Source organism: Lichtheimia ornata (assembly GCF_029851405.1).
Source record: "Lichtheimia ornata isolate CBS 291.66 chromosome Unknown scaffold00027, whole genome shotgun sequence".
Classification (NCBI taxonomy): domain Eukaryota; kingdom Fungi; phylum Mucoromycota; class Mucoromycetes; order Mucorales; family Lichtheimiaceae; genus Lichtheimia; species Lichtheimia ornata.
The window spans coordinates 60114-81071 of NW_026695347.1; the positions used below are offsets into that span (position 1 = coordinate 60114).

General features: G+C 42.7%; 6 protein-coding genes across 6 annotated transcripts; 4 read left to right on the forward strand and 2 right to left on the reverse strand.

Annotated features, from left to right (window-relative positions):
- Positions 1–1909: 1909 nt before the first annotated feature.
- On the forward strand, positions 1910–2590 carry O0I10_006243 (uncharacterized protein; the record flags this gene model as incomplete). Its single annotated transcript, XM_058486273.1, has 4 exons — positions 1910–2010; positions 2065–2170; positions 2245–2416; positions 2469–2590. 4 exons carry the CDS (start codon positions 1910–1912, stop codon positions 2588–2590), a joined length of 501 nt encoding a protein of 166 aa, XP_058342885.1.
- A 5850-nt stretch (positions 2591–8440) lies between these two features.
- Positions 8441–10465, forward strand: O0I10_006244 (uncharacterized protein; the record flags this gene model as incomplete). Its single annotated transcript, XM_058486274.1, has 2 exons — positions 8441–9155; positions 9210–10465. 2 exons carry the CDS (start codon positions 8441–8443, stop codon positions 10463–10465), a joined length of 1971 nt encoding a protein of 656 aa, XP_058342886.1.
- A 1343-nt stretch (positions 10466–11808) lies between these two features.
- O0I10_006245 (uncharacterized protein) lies at positions 11809–13863 on the forward strand (the record flags this gene model as incomplete). The annotated part of the gene is made up of 2 exons (XM_058486275.1): positions 11809–12523; positions 12581–13863. The coding sequence occupies 2 exons, from the start codon at positions 11809–11811 to the stop codon at positions 13861–13863; spliced, it is 1998 nt and encodes a 665-aa protein (XP_058342887.1).
- A 1713-nt stretch (positions 13864–15576) lies between these two features.
- On the reverse strand, positions 15577–15867 carry O0I10_006246 (uncharacterized protein; the record flags this gene model as incomplete). Its single annotated transcript, XM_058486276.1, has 1 exon — positions 15577–15867. The coding sequence occupies one exon, from the start codon at positions 15865–15867 to the stop codon at positions 15577–15579; it is 291 nt and encodes a 96-aa protein (XP_058342888.1).
- Positions 15868–16021: 154 nt separating this feature from the next.
- On the forward strand, positions 16022–18043 carry O0I10_006247 (uncharacterized protein; the record flags this gene model as incomplete). The annotated part of the gene is made up of 2 exons (XM_058486277.1): positions 16022–16736; positions 16794–18043. The coding sequence occupies 2 exons, from the start codon at positions 16022–16024 to the stop codon at positions 18041–18043; spliced, it is 1965 nt and encodes a 654-aa protein (XP_058342889.1).
- A 387-nt stretch (positions 18044–18430) lies between these two features.
- Positions 18431–20420, reverse strand: O0I10_006248 (uncharacterized protein; the record flags this gene model as incomplete). The annotated part of the gene is made up of 2 exons (XM_058486278.1): positions 18431–19656; positions 19712–20420. 2 exons carry the CDS (start codon positions 20418–20420, stop codon positions 18431–18433), a joined length of 1935 nt encoding a protein of 644 aa, XP_058342890.1.
- Positions 20421–20958: the final 538 nt, after the last annotated feature.

Here is a 20958-nt window from a genome sequence, read left to right on the forward strand (position 1 = left end):
AAACAGGTGCCATCATCCTTAATGGTCCAATGTAGAAGGAGGTATATGATGAGAACCATCTTCAGACATAGGAATGGATGGTGGCAGATTTTGTGAGCAGTTTTGACCAGGAGCGAAGAGATCAAAGAGTATTTTCATTGTTGATGTAATACTTTAAGCGGGGTTCAATATAAAGATAAGGAGAGAATGTAGCTAATGAGATCATCCTTTATTGTAGGATAGCAATTGTTAGCGTACAATTCAAGGACATCAAATTGTGGCGCCGCAATTTTAGCATTCAAAATTGTACTAGTTCAATTCGAGGACAATACATTCGCATTACACAACGACATTACGCAAGTGTATACGGGTCCAACACCCATATACAGCCATATAGCGGTGTTGGCGTCGATCGGAGCATCGTTGTTGAATCCCTTTTTGGGTTCAATACTTGTGTAGGTATATTGTTAGCTTAGCTACTTGGCTTACCTATAGTGGTTGCGGCATCGAATGGATGAAATAAAGTAATACATGAGACCTAATATCGTTTACCATCTGCTCAAAAAGAATCGCTATCTTGTTTTACTATTGATTACTGAGAGGTGATAAAGGATGGGTGCATTTGGCATCTTAAACGGCATAAAAGGATATACAATGGTATTCAATACACCTGTGCACTAGCGTTATGATATAATTAAACTACTGTGCTCCGATTAAACATAAATCCATAGCAACGGGGTGGTAACCAAGCAACCTGTCTCTTACTTTTATCTTCTTTTTGCAAATGACCAGCAACGAGCGATCGATTTTCTGGATCTGTGGTAAGATACGTTCTCACCTAGATTTGTAGTAATAATTTTTGATGTGTGTAACGTCGGACCCTGGTATGTATATCACGCAATAGGGCAGGCAATTGTGAATCATGCGATATGTATTATATAGATGTGCGCGGTCTGTGGGACGTGCTATCGTGATTTGAAAATCGGAGGTCACACAATTGTTGTAAGGCTCATGTTCAAAGTTGGATGGTGTACCTTTTCACAGGAATGCTGCTCCGGGCCGATGCCCACAAATGTGAAATTTATATATAGTATTTTTAGGTGCTTCCTGATCTATGCAACAACCACTTTACATGTATGTTGCAATAGTACGGCGAGCGATGAGCCTATGAAAACGATTGGTTATTTTGTAAATAAAAGTTGGACAATGACCATTTTTGCTTGTAGCGCCTGACCTAGTTAATAGATTGTTCTCCAATTTGGTACACCGACGTCTTCCACATGTGGTAATGGATGAGAATCATTTCGCGGAGTTTTGGATGGCTACAGAAATTTAGGCTGTTATATCAGATTATATGCTCCACAATACCATATACTATAATGTGCAATTCCTTTCAGATTCGATGTAGAAAACTTTTCCAAGTCACAATTGTCCAAACATTCACCTCCGATGTAAACGCTATAAAAAACAATCATTTTGCACTTTACCCGGTATCGATGGACCACTGCATTGATGAGATATTAAAGAAACATTGTAGACACCTGTGAAGTTTTTTCAAAAAAGAGTTTTATTGAGTTTGTGTAAAATATTACCGAGACTCGAACGGGGACCATACATATGCTAAGCTAGAATGATGGCCACTAACACATAACATACATATTGGTGTTAGGATCCATATCCAAAAGCTGAGGGCAACCACCGCCTTAATTGGTAGTTGAGGTAAAGTAAGTCTATATGATTAAGACTTGCCTTATATAGATTTTTTTCTTTTTGACTCGGTGGAATGACTCGGATCCATGTTATGTAAGATTCATTAACCATAAATAGCATAGTTTAGTGGCGGCGGAAGCTTCTTCAAAAGAGTATAAAAAGGGATTATTTACTTAAATGCTCCCATGTCCATTTACTTTTTTATTTCACTCACTCAACTATGTCCAGAATCCCATCCATTCCACTTCTATCGCATACTCATAGCATGCCAAACCTTTGGACCTTTTGGGAGCATGTGCAGAGCACTGATGCAGCTAGCAGGTAATAGGCAATATTTATTAAGATTATCTTGATGCTAATGTACATGGTTACTAGATACCTCTTTGATCAAGCGGTTTTCTATACTGAGGAATCTGGTTATGTCGTTGAATGCCGTAATGGAACCCCAATGCGTCTTGGTCGTTCTGGTGCTCGTGGTCTGGTTTGGCGCTGTCCTCTTCGTAATTGTTGCAACCGTAGCCAAAAAACTACACGTTTGGATTCTTTCTTTTATAGATTGAAGGCTCCATTAGAGCGTGTACTTATGGTGATTTACCTTTTCATGGCGCGTACACGTATGACCCAGCTGGGATGATGACTGGCTTGGAACGCCTGGACATTGCGTACCATTGTACAAGGCCTCACTATGTCATGGAGCAAGATCTAACTATGGATGACGTAAAAGTTGGTATGTAAAGGCAATATGGGTATATGCATTATGTTAATTAGTAGCATTATAGGTGGAAAGGATCCCGAGACCAATGAACGAATTATCGTGGAGATCGATGAAAGCAAGTTTGGGAAACGCAAGGATAACCGTGGTCATCCCGTTGATGGCGTTTCGGGTCGTAGGCGGTGTTGAACGCACACCGCAACGCAAGGCATTCATGATGGTGGTTCAAGATCAAAGTCACATCGTTGCAGGAGATTGCCAAGCGATTCGTGTTGAAAGACTCCCTACATCAACACCGATTGCTGGTCAGGATACAATCGTCTTGATGAAATACCTGATATGAATTATGTTCATTTTCCCGTTAACCATTCGAAAAACTTTGTTGAAACATGCATGGCATCATACAAACACGATTGAAGGTATGTTACTTGATTGTTCTGTCATTGTTCCTTCTAACCAAAGGCTTCTGCTAGGTACTTGGAATGGTATCAAGCAAATGTCAATGGCGCTAGACACGTAACAAAGAAGATGATGCCTTTGAAACTGGTCGAATTCATTTGGAGGCGCAAGCACGATGACGACTGGTGGGGTGGTATCATGAAAGCGTTAAGTTGCGTGGTAACACCTGCTAATAAATTGAAGATCATCCACCCCAATCATTGTTGACTGAGGTAATCGATCAAGATGGTCAAGATGAGGATGGTTTTGAAAGTCTTATCAATACTATATTGGAGGGTAAGCTCGAGCTCCTTACTTTTATTCATGACTAAAGTTATATATAGATCATCATGAAGATGGTCACCGACGTCGTCGACGACGTATTGACGACTCGAGTGATTGCAGTGCTCAGTCATCAGATCAACTTAGGCGATGAATCATCTGATGAGGAAAGCGATGATAAGGTGATGATAGCGACTATATAGAATAAACATTTTGATAGTCACATAAGTGATCTCATAAGACCATACACTGCCAAACTGTAGCTTTTATAGCACATGATAGCGATCCAGCATATATAATAGCCTAATGCACACATTAAATGGTAAAAATCGAGGTCCGCCAAATTTCACGTGACTTGGCCATAGTAGACTCTCCGAAACGAAATATTCCGATTGATAGCAGCATTTCACCGCAGTCACATTGCTGGGGCCGGAGATATCAACGTTTAAAGATCCCAAACGCGAACGTATCTTACCCATTAACCGATTTTCTTTGGCCGAGAACGTAATTGGTTATCCAAGGCAACATTTGGATGGCTTATGGAGCAGTACATCGCCAACCCCAAGTCAAGTGACAGCAAGACCAACGCCAAGACCAACAAACTGAAGGCTGAGGATAAGACTGTCATCAACAAGGATATGTATGACGACATGAAAAGAGTTCTTAAGGTAGAGGAAATGACATGCACTGCTTGCTGTCATGTATATGGATCGGTTAAGGTACACATCATGTATTCATTATTATCATCTTTATCATTGTATATACAAAAGACAAGCGCATAAGCATACAAGAGATGATACACAAGCGTGGATCATCATATACAACTCATCCCGTTACTCATTTGCGATATAGCTTGTTATTGGTAGAAAAGCTTTACTCCTTAGCATCCGCCTAGTTATAGTACTCAGAGGTAGATCGATAGAAAGACGTCTTTTTTCCCAGAGACACACTTTCAGAGTAAACAGCAATCTTACAGACTTTGTTTGTTGTTCGTTTTATCATACACACATATATACATCTTACCCGCCAAAATAAAAACAGGTCGACCTCTTGAAACTTTTTGGCTGGCATGGACAAATGCAAAAATTGCTATTGGCGAGTTCGATCCTGAAACTTTCACACAAGGTAGTTTCGACCATGCTGAGCATGCTGGTATCAAAAAGAGCCCAGGCTCCATTGAAAGGTTTTGAGTTACAGGTGCATGTATGTTTTGCTATTATAAACGTGAGTCTTTTTCAATTGTGACTCATATGTACATTTATAGTGAGATAGGTGCGAAAGGCGATGTCTGTATACGAAAGCAAAGAAAAAAGGATTAAACAGCAATGGATGATATGTATACGCTATCTCACAGTGATTCATGTACTGCGAGCTATAAGCCAATTTCACCCAATTCAGCCCATTGTGGATTTGGCAACGTGTGGTGAATGCGGCTGCTCCAAGGTTCCGTTCCATGGTTTAATTACATTGATCCAAGCCGATGTGGATGAGCTACGCTTAAACCAGGTTTTCTCTAGTGGATACACCCGTATACGTTGCATGTTGGAACCGATGTACCCATTACTTGGCCATAATTTCCTCAAATCGGCTCGGATCAAACTAATGAAACCATCAAAGTGAATCGTTGGAGCAGGTGCATTTCTCATACGTTATCAAAACGATGATGGTCTTGATTGGGTGGGATTGGCTAATGGCTAGCAATGTATGAATGACTGTGACATGGCGTATACATATGATCCATTGCTCTTTTAATCCTGTTTTCTTTGCTTTCTTACCCAAACACGGCCTCGTGCAGCTATTGCACTATAAGTGGTTATATGAGTGACAATTGAAAAAGGCGACTTTGTCATATAGCATCATGTTTACTGCATAAAGACAACCATCACTCAAAATGTCACAATGAAGCATGGGCTCTTTTTGCAACTACCGTGCTCAGCCAAGCTCAAGCAACCTTGTGTACCAGTTTCAAGACCGAACTCGTTAATCTGAAATTTGGCCATGTCACCACCCGCCAAAATAAAATCAGGTCGACCTCTTGAAACTTTTTGGGTGGGATCGACAAATGGAAAAATTGCTATTGACGAGTTCGATCCTGAAACTTTCACACAGGGTAGTTTCGACCATGCTGAGCATGCTGGTTCCAAAAAGAGCTCATGTAGCATTGTGAGGTTTTGAGATACAGGTGCATGTATGTTTTGGAAAGCGCTTCTATTATAAAAGTCGTCTTTTTCAATTGTGACTCATATGTACATTTATAGTGAGATAGGTGCGATTGATGGTGTTTATATACGAAAGCGAAGAAAAAAGAATTACAAGAGCAATGGGTGATATGGGTTCAGTGTCTGATGGTCCTTCATAGATTGGATGCTATTACCCAATTCCACCCAATTGAGCCGATTGTGGATTTGACAACGTGTCGTGAATGCGCCTGCTCCAAGGTTCCGTTTTATGGTTTAATTACATTGATCCGAGCCAATTTGGATGAGCTACGCTTAGACCAGGTTTTGCCTACTCCATATACCTGTATACGTTGCATGTTGGAAGCGATATACCCATTACGTGGCTGTAATTTCCTCAAATCGTCTCGGATCAAGACACCTGAATGATGGAAATGAATCTTTGGAGCAGGCGCATTTTTCGTACGTTATCAAATCCATGACGGTCTTGATTGGGTGGAATTGGCTGATAGCTAGCAATGTATGAGTGACCATCAGCTAGTGAGTACATATCATCCATTGCTCTTTTATTCCTGTTTTCTTTGCTTTCTTACCCAAACGCGGCCTCGTGCAGCTATTGCACCATAAGTGGTTATATGAGTGACAATTGAAAAAGGCGACTTTGTCATATAGCATCATGTTTACTGCATAAAGACAACAATCACTCAAAGTGTCACAATGAAGCATGGGCTCTTTTTGCAACTACCGTGCTCAGCCAAGCTCAAGCAACCTTGTGTACCAGTTTCAAGACCGAACTCGTTAATCTGAAATTTGGCCATGTCACCACCCGCCAAAATAAAATCAGGTCGACCTCTTGAAACTTTTTGGGTGGGATCGACAAATGGAAAAATTGCTATTGACGAGGTTGATCCTGAAACTTTCACACAAGGTACTTTCGACCATACTGAGCATGCTGGTTCCAAAAAGAGCTCATGCAGCATTGTCAGATTTTGAGTTACAGGTGCGTGTATATTTTGCTATTATAAAGGTAGGTCTTTTTCAATTGTGACTCATATGTACATTTATAGTGAGATAGGTGCTAAAGGCGATGTTTGTATACGAAAGCGATAAAAAAGGATTAAAAGAGCATTGGTTAATATGGGTACACTGTCTGATGGTCCTTCATAGATTGGATGCTATTAACCAATTCCACCCAATTGAGCCCATTGTGGATTTGACAACGTGTGGTGAATGCGCCGCCTCCAGGGGTTCCGTTCCATGCTTTAATTACATTGATCCGAGCCGATTAGGATGAGCTACGCTAAAACCAGTTTTGCTCTAATCCATACATCCGTATACGGTGCATGTTTGAACCGGTGTACGCCTTACTTGCTGTAATTTCCTCAAATCGGATCGGATCAATGTAATTGAATGATGGAAATGAATCTTTGGACCAGGCGCATTTTTCATATGTTACCAAATCCATAATGGACTCAATTGGGTGGAATTGACTTATAGCTAGCACTGTATCAATGACTGTGAGATGGCATATACATATGAACGTTGCTCTTTTAATCCTATTTTCTTTGCTTTCTTCCATTGACATGGCCTTGCGGTCCTCTGACACTATTAGCGTGGATATGGGTAACTGTTGCCAAAGACCACTTTTATTATAGTATCATTTCTATAGTGAAGGGAAAACATAAAACAATAGAATCGCTTAGATGTAATCTAATTCCTAATCCTGGTATTCCAGAGACCATGATTTTATATCCAAATGCCAAACTTCGCCAGATAAAGAGCACAATGAAAGTTGTAGTATGGTGCAAAGAAGTGTTTGATTACTTGTTTTCTCGTTATCCATAACAAGGCAGCGGGGTATTGTCTGCTATGGTAGCATGCTTGATGATAAAGGAGTGTGGGCTGATTCCAATGGTATAATTGATGTCGGATATCCATTCATGTTCCAGGTTCAAAAGATGCAGCTAGGGTGTTCTCATTGTAGTCCTATAACGTTATTGTGGTTGAAGCTCATTGAGATCCTACCTCATAATTACATCATCTCTGCCATACGTTGCCATATTTGGTCTCATTATCTTTGAGCATTTACGCTAATCCTTTTATTCTCATACACAATGAAACTACCCTGATCCTGCTAAAGAAATGCAAATCCGTAACATCTACCGGGATATTTCATCTCCATGTCCATTGTCCCTTGATCCAACGTGTCTAGTTTCCTAAAGGATGGAAATCAAATCTGATCCTCTTTAACAAGCATACCCACGAGATCCATCATCCCAGCATACCTCATCATCCCACAAGAAACAACTCCATCCAGGTAATACTTGAGTGCTTGGGACACCGAAAATTCATGATTGTTCTACGTTGGCATCATCCCACACACGTAATGAAAAGCCAAGAAATGACAACAAATAGAGACCGGATCATAAAAATGAACTCGCTTGTAAAAGGTGCCTTGCAGCTTGTAATCGTTTTCCTTGATCTGGTGGCTGAAACATCCATCATGGACAAATTGCAAGAGCGTACGTGGATGCAATGCTTGGTCAAGTCCCTTTACAGAATGATGATGATGAGCAGCTTGAAACAAACAACCCTTACTTGACCCTGCCAGTATTGTCTCACATACTATTGCACTTACCAGACGTTGTAACCGTGGCAAAACGTATCTATGCACGTTCATAAGCAGTGTCGGTTTGTTGGCAGCACGTTCATATCCCATGGCCTTGTTGGGCACCTTTAGATTCGCAAAGCTGCATACGATCGGGAGCAAGGTCTTCAGCAAGCAGAGACATGTGTGTCGTTGGCAATTGTAATGCACTGGAGGCGTCATTCTCAAACGTCCAAGTTGTTTAACTTTGTGCTGGAGACGAAGCTGAGACAAGTACTGCCAAGAGGTGAACCACCAACAGTTGTTGAGGAGATGATGCGTAACCAAGGAAACGAATGTTGGCTGAAGTCATTTCTGTTGACAGATGGCGAACGAGGAAGGTTGACAAGAAGCTTTAGCGTGAGTCGAAAAGTATAGAAAGGAGAGGTTGTTCCAGCAAAAGGGAAATAAAGCTGCGGGCTGTCGCCTGAGAATATTTAGCCAATAATTTTTATGTTTGCGTGGGACATCTTCTTCCTCCTCAGCCAACCAACCATGGACGACTGGATTTGGAACGGTTTATGCGAACAGCCAACAGTCAAAGCCTCTTCTGAAAAGTATGCAAAGCTTGTCTACGATGCAACCACTCAACTCCATGAACCCATTCACTCCATCCTGTCAACTTTGAATCGACGCGCCATTGGGTTGACAAAGTGTGCCGACTTTGATGCTGCTCTTCGCGATGCCAAAGTTATGCAAAAGCTATCACCTTCTTCAGCACTTGGATATATACGGGAAGCCAGCATTTACAGTGAACAAGGAAAACAGCACCAAGCCATCCATATATGCAACGAAGGACTCAGTATGATGGATACCAAGGATACGCAGTATGCTACGTTGTATCAAGTCAAGGCTGATGCCGAGCAACGCCAAAGCACACGCATCGACTTTATCAGCAAACTACCTATCGATATTGTCATCACAACGCTCATTCCCATGTTTATGGATGACACTCTTATGGACTCATTGAGACCAACGCCCTATATATTTGTGTCCAATGCATGGCGTGATCGGATTGCTGAATGCTTTGGTGGATTGAGTTTTGAGGTTGCATATCACGAGGAGGAACGTGATGACAAGTGTTTGAATATCGTCAAGTTTGCTCAACATACAAAAAAGTTGCAAGTATCATTATACTCCCAAGGAACATGGCTCAGTGATTTGCTATCCGAGAACGACTTTTGCTCCCTACGTGGGTTAACCATCAATGGTATGCTCTCATCTCTTTTTAAAAGCTCGATTCATTTACCATTGTTGTTATAAGAATTCTCAAGCATACATGTTGATCGCTTTATCTCGTCCCTTGCATCCATCGGCAACACATTGACCGATTTGGACATTATGCTGGATGGACCAGTTCTACATGTTCCCACAATAGTGACGGCTTGCCCCAACCTTGTTTCACTCTGCATCTATGATACGCCAGATGTCGATGTCAGCTCTCTTCCCATGGCACCATGGCCCGCGTTGACATCATTATCGCTTACATTTTCACACACGGACATCACATGCGATCAGATAGTTGAGATCTGGAAGCGTTTTCCATCGCTAAAGAAACTTGATCTTCATCCATGTTCCGATATCCAATCAGCACTCATAGCTCACCAGTATGCTCCATGGATTCAAGACATCTACCTTTTGATGCGTGATGAGGGTATTCAGTTTATCTATGTTGGTGGAGAGAAACGCAGTGAAGGGATCGGGATCACAAGCCTTAGCATAAGGACTGAAACAGAGGAAATATGCAACAACACCACCGCCATTGTTAAGCAGCATCACAACACACTTGAACAGATTGAATGGGATATGGATACTAGCCACGATACCAACACGATCGACAATCTTCAGTATCCTCAACTCAAGGACCTTCACATTAATATGTCTGGATGGCAGATACCACGCAACGCACCATTACTACAAGAATTGGAAATGACCCTGGAAACAATCAACGCACACCCTGCAGTACTCGATGCCATCCCACCCAATTTGAACAAGCTAGCTTTGCATCTACAAGGACTGACTACTGTCACGAAGCCATCCATCGAACGCTATCTTGATCGCCTTGCTCGACAACACCAGCTGAAGCAACTTATCATCGACTTCGACAGTGACAACGACAACGTTAACGATTTGCTTAAAGGCATCAGTCGTCATGATCAACTTGAACGCTTGGAGATAACCTTTCCCAATCATTGGGCTTCCTATCCTTTGGAGCAATTCCTTGATAGACTTGTCAAAGGGTGCCCTCATTTGCACAGCCTGGACCTCAGATCGAAAACTGCCCCGTCAGCAAATGTCATGAATACCTTGAAGCGTCTTACACATTTGAAGGAATTCGGATTCTTAGTCTTTTGCATGGGTGACTACGAGAGCTTTTGGAATGAGATTCTCACGTTTCGTCATCTCAAGTCTCTTACGATTTACCTTATACATGGCGGGAGGGATGACAAAGTCAAGTATCTCAAGGAACAAAGGCCTGACATGCAAATTATTGTTGAAAGATATGTCCTCGAGCACTGAGCACTCATTTCAACGCTTTAGTTAGACAATTTCGTGTTCTTACATACCCCTGCCATCGTTTATTCCCATTTTCACATGTCGTATAGTAAATAGCTTCAACGGAATTGTGTTTATGCATTAGGACTATGCTACTTAAACTACTCGCATGAATCTTCGTCACAACGTTAATAAACCATAGCCACTTCCATGATGGATATGATATGTCTTATCATTTGTTTGCACCCATTGGTACCCCAAAGACCTGTTTATTATCATTAGCCGTAGTGAATTGCACAGGATGATACATGCTGGCACACAGATCATGATGGTGATCCACGATGATCCTCATACACCACCAAGATCATCATCTAACGATTTTGCTTCGCAACGCTGACCATTTTATTTTGATAGACTATCAGACTACGCTAATAGAGCTAGCTAAACGGCAACATGCAGCCCCCACGTATCCATTGTCCCCTCATCCAACTTGTAGTGTGTCCAGAGTACGCGATTATCACATACCAAATCCAATGCCCCTTCAGAAAGCATGTCCGCAAGATCCATCATCCAAACTTACCTCATAACCCAATCCATACAACATTCCATGAGCGTCGGTACATAAAAGGAGAGCATCCAAGAATAAAATAAAAGCAAAGATGTGACAGCCAATTGATACTGGGTCATGACAAAAGACTTGCGTGAGAAAAAGGTGTCCTACAGCGAGCAAACCTTATTGTCGATCCTTATTGTCGATCCGGTTGCTGAGGCATCCATAATTAACCAAGAGTCGTAGCGTACGGCAAGGTGGTGTTTCGACAAGCAGCTAATGGTGATGGTATTGAGTAACTCGTGACAAGAAAACGATCCAAGACATACCTATAGAAGATAATAGGATTGGTTTGTTGAGGGCACGTTCATATACTAGTGCCGTGTTGCGTAGGTTTGTATCAGCCAAGCTGCGCAAGATCAGCACCAAGTCCTTCAGCAAGATGAGACGACAGCGATCGGTTTACAGTCAAGGCGTCATTGTCAACATAACAGGTTGTATAGCGTTGTGTAAAAGAGGCAGCTGAAACGAGTACAAGGAAGCGACGACTCACCAGAAGTCTTTGTTGTAGAGATGACGCGTAACCAAGGAGACGAATGTCGGCTGACACCAAGCCTGTTGGCAGATGGCGAACGAGCAATGTCGACAAGGAGTATAAGTAGAGCGTTGGGGAGGGTTGTCAAGTATAAAAAGGGAGCTGTTTGGGATAAAGAGGATAAAGCAGCGTGTTGACTGGGACTTCTTGGCCAATGAATTTTATGCTGGAACGGGTCCACTTGAGTTGATCCCTTCTTCTTCACTCAGTTCAACCAACGATATGGCTCATTCTATTTGGACCGATTTATGCAGCCAACCCACTCACCCAGTGTCCACTGAAAAGTATGCAACGATTGTCTACGATTCGACCATTCGACTCCATCAACCCATTCACTCCATGTTGACAACTCTGGATCGGCGCGCCATGGCATTGACCAAGCTTGCCAACTTTGAATCAGCTCTTCGTAACGCCAACGTTATGCAACAGCTCTCGCCCTCTTCACCACTCGGGTATTTACGTGCAGCTACCATTTACAGCGAGCAAGGGAAACAGCGCCATGTCATTGATGTTTGCAACAAGGGGCTGATGATGGTGGATCGTGATGATATGCATTACGGTGTATTGCAAAAAGCCAGGGCCGATGCTGAACAACGTGAGGACAACCGAATCGACTTTGTTAGCCAACTACCTCTCGACATTGTTTTTACAACACTCATTCCCATGTTTATGGATGATGATTTTATGAGCGCAGCGAGACCAAGTCCCTATTTATTTGCGTCCCATGCATGGCGTGATCGGATTGTTGAATGCTTTGGTGGATTGAGGTTTATCTTTGGAAATGACGAGGGACTACGTCATGAGGAGTGCTTGCAAGTCATCGAGTTTGCTCAACACACAAAGGAGTTGCTAGTACAAAGTCATTCCGAAGGAACATGGTTCTGTGAGTTGCTATCCGAGAATGACTTTTGCATATTACGCAAGCTATACATTGGTGGTATGTATTTTATTATCTTTTTATCAAGCTCGCTTCGTTGACCAATATCGTGATAAGATCTCATACACACACATGGTGATCGCATTGTATCGTGCCTTGAATCCATCAGCAACACATTGACCGATTTGAACATCTCGTTGGAAGGAACTACGCTACGCGTACCAACAATAGTGGAGGCGTGCCCCAATCTTGTGTTGCTCTGCATCAATGATACGCCAGATGTCGATGTCAGCTCTCTTTCCATGGCAACATCGCCCACATTGACAACATTAGCGCTTACATTTTCACACACGGGCATCACATGCGATCAGATCGTTGAGATTTGGAAGCGTTTTCAATCACTAAAGAGACTTGAGCTTCACCCATGTACCGATATCCAATCAGCACTCATCGTCTTGCAACACGCTCCATGGATTTCAAACATCGACCTTGTGATGTGCGATGATGATGGTATTGAGCTTACCTTCTCTTGTGAAGAGCATCCGAGTGAAAGAATCGGGATCAAGAACCTTACCATCAGCTCAGAAACAGAAAAAGCATGCACGAATACCACTTCCATTGTAAAGCAGCATCACAACACCCTTGAAAAGATTGAATGGGTCATGGATACAAGCTGCGATACCGACACGATTGACGACCGTCAGTACCCCCATCTTAAAAAACTTCATATCTATATTTCGGGTTGGGAATTACCACGCAACGCACCATTGCTGGAGGATTTGATAATGACATCACAAACCATCAAGCGACACCCTGCAACACTTGATACAATCCCACCCAATCTAAAAAAGTTGACTTTGGACCTCAAAGCAGGACTCGATGCTGCCAGCAAGTCATCCATTGAACACTATTTGGATCGCCTCGCTCAACACCAGCTAAAGTATCTTACCATCGCTTTGGACAGCAAGGACAACGTTGACAATTTGCTTCATGCCATCCATCGCCACAATCAGCTTGAACACCTAAAGGTCACTTTGAAGGGAGTTTGGAATTCCTATTCAATGGAGCAATTCGTTCATGGGCTTGTCAATGGATGTCCTCGTTTAATCAGCCTGGAGCTCGTATGCCATGCTGCACCATCAGCAAACACAATGAATAGCTTGAAGCATCTTGAACATTTGCAACAATTAGCGTTATTGATCAAGGGCACCGAGGACTATGACAACTTTTGGAATGTAATTCCCACCATTCGTCAAATCAAGTGTCTTGTGATACAGGATTTAGGTCCAGGAAGGGATGCCAAAGTCAAATATCTCAAGCAACAAAGACCAGATATGCAGATCACCGTTGAGGGATACTACTCGCAACTTTTCAAACCACTCGCTTCTGCATTTTGCTAGATATCCTATTCCCCTGTCACCGTCTATTCCCGTTTCTACCTATCGCACAATAAATGTCTCTAGCAGTACCGCACATGCATGTATTCGGACTATACGACTTAAATTACTTCCATAAAGCTTCGTTACAGTGTCAATAAGCCATAGCCACTTCCATGATGAACAAGATGTCGCATCATCATTAGCCCTAGTGGATTACATGCACAGGATGATACGTGCTGGCACACATATCATGATGATAATCAACGATGACCCCATACACAGCCACGATCATCATCTAACGATGCCAATAGATATAGGGATTACTTTCAGTTTTCTTTACTGCATACAGTTTTACCCACAAGCGGCAATGTATAGTTTAGTTTCCATGGTAATGCCATGGCAGCGTGGGTTACATAAAATGATAAAAGATGGATCATCTTATTGTTGATGGCGTATTCTACGAGGTCGACGACCCATCATTTATTGGCCTCTGCATGGTACGTGAGCGTATCCAGATCCCTCGTTAAGGTGAACACGTGTGGTGGCAGATGTTTGCACATGAAAAATGAATACATGAATACAGCATAACTTTATTATGCTGTATATGGAAGCGTTATCAGGCTAATATTGTTATTACATTTCTTACACCGTATCTCACTTGTAGCACGTTGTCATTATAATAGTATGTAAATGGATGCATGCATGTGTGTGTTGGGAGGATGATAAGTGTGGTTACACAGGGATTGGGCAACAACCGGAACGATAAAGTAACACCTTGTATGATACCGATTGTGCTGACGCCTAACAATAGCATTTCAAGAACCATGATGCAGCTTAAAGGTAAATGAAAACGATCAACTGGGAAGCATTACCATTACATCAGCGGTATCATCAGCCATATGTCTTTCAGCTCTCCCTTACATTCAACAGTGGATATGACCCATTGCCTTCACCCAGTTACAAAAGCTTATCCCTTGTATAGCATCGGTCATATCTCGCATACCATCTTGTATATTTGGTGCTGCAAGAATATATATACTTCAGACCATTCGCATCATCACCTCCTGATCTTACGCTTAATAAAAAACACGCAACATCTGATCATTGCATATGAAGATAGTGCGTGTCGACAAGGATTACATTCGTCGCTTTGTTTTAGCTTTATGGTGGAGGCTGGTAATATGCATATGTTTCATCTCGTCCTTCATACACGATTACCGGTAGTCCGGATGTTTCCTTCGCAACGCCGGCCATTTTTATTCTGGTAGACAACAAGACTACGCTAATACGACTAGCTAAACGGCAACATGTAGCCCTCACCACGGCTCTTACCATATCCATTGTTCCTTCATCCGCGTTGTAGTGGTGCCCACGTTACGCGAACATCACGTACCAAATCCAATGCCCCTTGAGAAAGCATATCCGCAAGATACATCATCCATACCTACCTCATAAACCCAATCCATACAACATTCCATGAGCCTTGGTACATAAAAGGAGAGCATCCAAAATACAATAAAAGCCAAGAGGCGGCGACAAATTGAGATTGGATGATGCTAAAAGACTTGTGTGAGGAAAAGGTATCTTGCAGCGAGCAATCCTTATCACCTACCCAGTTGTTGTGACATCCATAATTAATCAAAAGTAATAGCGTACAGCAAGTTGGTGTTTCGACAAGCAGCTATGATGAGGATGATGAGGAACCCGTAACAAATAAATCATCCCAAGACTTACCTATGCAAGATAATAAGTTGGTTTGTTGAGGGCACGTTCATATGCAAGTGCTGTGTTGCGTACCTTTGTATTAGCAAAGCTGCGCAAGATCAGCACCAAGACCTTGAGCAAAATGAGGCGACAGCGATTGTTTTTAGTGGAGGTGCCATTGCCAAGGTAACAAGCTGTTTCGGGGTGGTGGAGATGACCAAGGACTAAGGGCAGTTGTTGTAGACATGACGCGTAACCAAGGACACGAATGCTGGCTGAAACAAATTCTGTTGGCAGATGGCGAACGAGGGATGTTGACATGGAGTAAAAGTGAGGCTTTAATAGAAGGTGCCAAGTCGCTGTTGGAGCAAAAGGGGAATAAAGCAACCGGCAGTTGGAATGAGGGGAGTCAGCCTATAAAAATTACCTTTGGCGTGGGACGGCGACCCCTTCTTGTTTCCCAGCCAACCATACCATGACGCACACTATTTGGAACGATTTATGCAACCAGCCCACGCTTACAGCCTCCTCTGATAAATATGCACAGCTTGTCCACAATGCAACGACACTAGTCCATGAAGGAATTCAATTGATCTTGTCGGCTTTGGATCAGCGAGCTACCGGATCGACAAAGTGCGCCAACTTTGAAGCTGCCCTTCACGATGCCAAGCTCATGCAACAGTTCTCGCCTTTTTCAGCACGTGGATATATACGCGAAGCCAGCATTTACAGTGAACAAGGAAAACAGCGACAAGCAATCGACATATGCGACAAGGGGATGAGTATGGTCAATACGAAGGATACATACTATGATGATTTGAAACGAGCCAAAATGGATGCTGAACAACGCCAAAACACACGCATCGACTTTGTTAGCCAACTCCCTCTCGACATTGTGATCACGACCCTCATTCCCATGCTTGTGAAGGATTCCCTCAGGATCCCGGAGATGCCAAGCCCCTATGTATTTATCTCCAAGACATGGCGTGATCGGATTGTTGAATGCTTTGGTGGATTACGTTTTGAGATTGGATATTTCGGGGGACATCGTGATAGAGAGTGTTTGGAAGTTGCCAAGTTTGCTCGATATACAAAAGAGTTGAAAGTATCAAGTTATTCCCAAGGAAGATGGGTCGGTGACTTGCTATCCCAGAATGACTTTTGCATGTTACGTAAGTTATGCATTGCTGGTATGTATGCTATTATTGCTTTTTTAAGCTCGCTTCATTTATCATCCTTGTTTTAAGAATTCTCAAACAACCACGTGGATCACTTTGTCTCATGTCTTGAATCCATCAGCAACACATTGACCCATTTGAACATCTCGTTCCAAGGAGCTGTGCTAAGCGTACCGACAATAGTGAAGGCTTGCCCCAATCTTGTATCACTCTGCATTTTTAATACGCCAAATGCAGGTGTCAGCTCTCTTCCCATGAAGACATGGCCAGCATTAAGAACATTATCGCTTACATTTTCACAGACGGCTCTCACATGCGATGAGATAGTGTGGATCTTGAGACGTTTTCCATCGCTAAAGAGACTTGAGCTTCACCCATGTTCCGATATCGAATCAGCACTCATCGTCTTGCGATATGCCCCCAGGATTTCAAACATCGAGCTTTTGATGCGTGATAAGGGCGTTCAGCTTACCTACGTTGATGAAGGACATGCTTGTGAAGGGATCACACACCTTACCATGAAGACAGAAACTGGGCAAATATGCAACAACACCGCCACCATTTTAAAGCAGCATCACGAGACCCTTGAACGGATTGAATGGGATATGGATGATGAGAGCGTCAACAGGGACATTTACGACATGCAATTTCCACAGCTAAAGAAACTTGTTCTTAATAAGGCCGGATGGTGGATACCACGCAACGCACCCTTACTCGAGGAATTGGAGATGACATTGGCAACAATCGATCAACACCCTGCAGTACTCCTTGCTATTCCACCCAAGTTGAAAAAGCTAGCTTTGGATCTTAGACAAGGACTCAACGCTGCCAACAATTCAACCATTGAACACTATCTTGATCGCTTTGCTCACCAACATCCATTGAAGGAACTTGACATCAAGTTCGACAGCAAGGACAACGTTGGCAATTTGCTTGAGGCCATCCATCGCCACAATCAGCTTGAAGTTTTGAAAGTAACTTTTACCGGTACTTGGTGTTCGTATCCAATGGACCAATTCTTGGGTCGGCTTATCAAGGGATGTCCTCGTCTAGTTAACCTTGAGTTTATATCGAAAACGTCGCCAACAGCAAATTCAATAGCGCTCATGCAGAGCCTTCAACATTTGAAGTACTTGGCATTCTCACTACATGGCACGGGTGGTCGTGGCGGCTTTTGGCATATAATTCCCACGTTCCTTCAGCTCAAGTATCTTAAGATATATGCTCCACGTATAGTGAACAAGAAAAACGTCGACTATTTCCTGAAACAACGACCCGACATGCAGATCATCATTGACAACCATACCATCATCTTCTAAGCACTCAAATTTTAGCACTTTGGTTAGCTATTTTCTTCCCATCACGTGTTCCCCGTCATCGCCTATTCCCGTTTGTTGTATGCTATATAATAAAAGTTCCCAGCTGAATCGTTTATGAATGCATTAGGACTATCGTACTTAAATTACATACATGTGCATAAAACATACTGTAGCTTGATCCATCATGGATACGAGTTACGTTATCATTCAGCTACAACGTTTGACACATAGGATGCTCTTTTATTATTATTGGGTAACTTGCATTTTCATGGACATGAGAGTAATAGAATCACGAAACTACAAGAACTGCAATCATGGGGGCATTTGTCATATCAGTCGCATTAGTCGCTTTATTTCCATGTATGGAATATCAACATAAATAAATAACTAGCCTTTGTGTTCCACAATCTCAACATCGATGTCAGGCCTGCGTTGCTTGAGCTCCAAGGTAAAGTCATCAGGATGTTGGAAATCAGGGAGCACTTTGAGGTACTTGAGGTGTGAGCATTGGGCTAAGGTGACTAAACCAGCTGCTGAAGAACGATTGACAGGGAGAGTGAGAGATTCGAGATGTTTCAATGTTGCCAAGGTCTCGATGGCATGTTTGGAAATGCCATGCTTAAAGTTCATTGTCAACTGTTTCAAATGGGTACGTCCTTGTACAAGCTTGTCCACCACCTCATCCATATAGTGCTGTTCAAAGTTATTATCAGCACCAAGCACCAAGCTGGAGAGTCGATCAAATCGGCGGATAAAGAAATCCAAGTTGAGGATGTCATAAAAGATATAAGAATGGATCTCAAGCGTTTGCACATTTGCATGTCGCTCAGCAAAGGAAGTCAATTGAGAAATGCGTGTCATATCCGTTGATCGTGATATCTTCATGACAAGCCGCTTCAAATTGGGTGATCTTGTATCGAGGATGTCATTGATAGCCGTGCTTGAAATCACCAACTCTTCCAATAATGGGGCTTGATTCGGGATCCACCATCCAAAGCATGGTTCAAATGGATTGTCATTGTTGAGAACAAGGCGTCGTAAACGAGGATACTTGATGTTCTTATTGACATTGTCTCCAAGACATTGGTTGAGGTCAAGCGTTTCCAAGGTCTTGCAATGACTCTTCAATAGATTGCTGACATGTTGTGCGTTGTAGTACATTTGAAGGTTGTTCTCAATGCAAAGATCTTTCAATCCTCGTCCTGCTGATGGCTGTGATTCACGAACATGGGTGAGGACGCCTAATTGAAGCTGTTGCATCGATGGGCAAAAACGACGAATATCGGACATGATTGGAATATCAAAGCAAGGGCTGATCACCAGTTTCTCAAGAGCAGGAAAACATTGCAAGAATAAATAAGGAGCCTTATGGTGCATGCCGGCCTTTGGGCAGTGTACAATGAACGTCTTTAGCTTGCTTCTCTTTGGAATGGACGATATGAAACAAGTGGGAGCATCGGTGACGGATAAATAGAGCAAATTGGGGCATCGAGGAACAATGTCGTCAAGATCGAATGGGCATCCCTTTTCAATGTTCACCGTAAAATGGGTCAAACGTTTGCCGATCCGGTCTAATGCTGAGATTGTTTGGGTCACGCTGCTCACATCCATGGCTACGTTCAACGCTTGTTAGCAAAGCTGTAAGCATCATGTCAATAAAACTCTTACATTGTATATCAATCGTCTTCAAAGAACGCAAATCCAAATGATCCAAAAGACGACTCAGCCAAGAATCATCACGATACACCTTGATAGTGAGGGACTTTGTACGTGTAGCACATCGAGCCAATCGAGAGTTGAGTGGGTCCTCATTACCATTCATCACGATATGACATTCATCATCATGGCCAACGACGCGCATCATTTTCTCACGCCATGTGTTGGACACCAAAAAGTACTCTGTATCGATCCATTGTTTCTCATCCATCAACATGGGAACGAGTTGTTGTGCTAAATCATTGTCGCATAGCAATTCACTGAATAGGTCGAAACGTCTATTGTCACGATCCACTGCATCCGCCTTGGCTTGTTGTAAATCGTCATAGCCAGGATCATCCTTATTGACTTTAGAGAGGCCTTGGTTGTAGATATCAATTGCATCACGTTGTCGTCCTTGTTGGCTGTAAACGCTTCCTGCACACAAGTAACCAAGGGGTGACGATGGCGACAGCTGCTGCATGGTGGACGCATCGGAAAGGGCAGCATCAAAGTTGGCGCATTCGGTCAATCCTTTGGCGCGATCATTGAGCACCGTCAATAAATCGTCAACGCATTGTGCAAGTTTTGTGGTCGAATCTGAAACAAGAGTTGAGTAATGTTGTCGTTGAGCTGGAAGTGGAGGTTGTTGAAGCAAGCGGGTCCATGTGTTGCTGTTCATGGTTGCGGGACAAAATCTTCCGAATAGGATGCATGCAACGCGTCTCTCTAAAAGGGTCCTCCCCCTACGTTGTGTAACACGTGTGATCATGGTGATCCACGACGATCCCCATACACTGCCAATGCCAATAGAAACATGTATCACTTGCACCTTTCTTTATTGAATACAGTTTTACCCACATAATACAATAAATACTTTGGTTGCCATGAACACTGTTTAATCGCCTGTGCCATATATCATTTTAATGAGGGAATTATCGATCAGCATCATCGTCGCAGATGCCGTTGTAGTTTCTTTGTTTATATGAACGATTACTGGAATCGATGCTTCATACATGCCATGATGATGACAGGGTAGCATAGGCTAGACGGAAATGATAAAAGATGGATCATCATCTTCATGATGATGGCATACTCTACAAATTCATCTAGTCTGGGAGCGTACGCAGCTGAATCTTAAGCGTAACATGCTTTGGTGCTGGTTATTTGTGCACAAGATAATGAATACATGTTACAACACCACTTTATTGGAAACACCA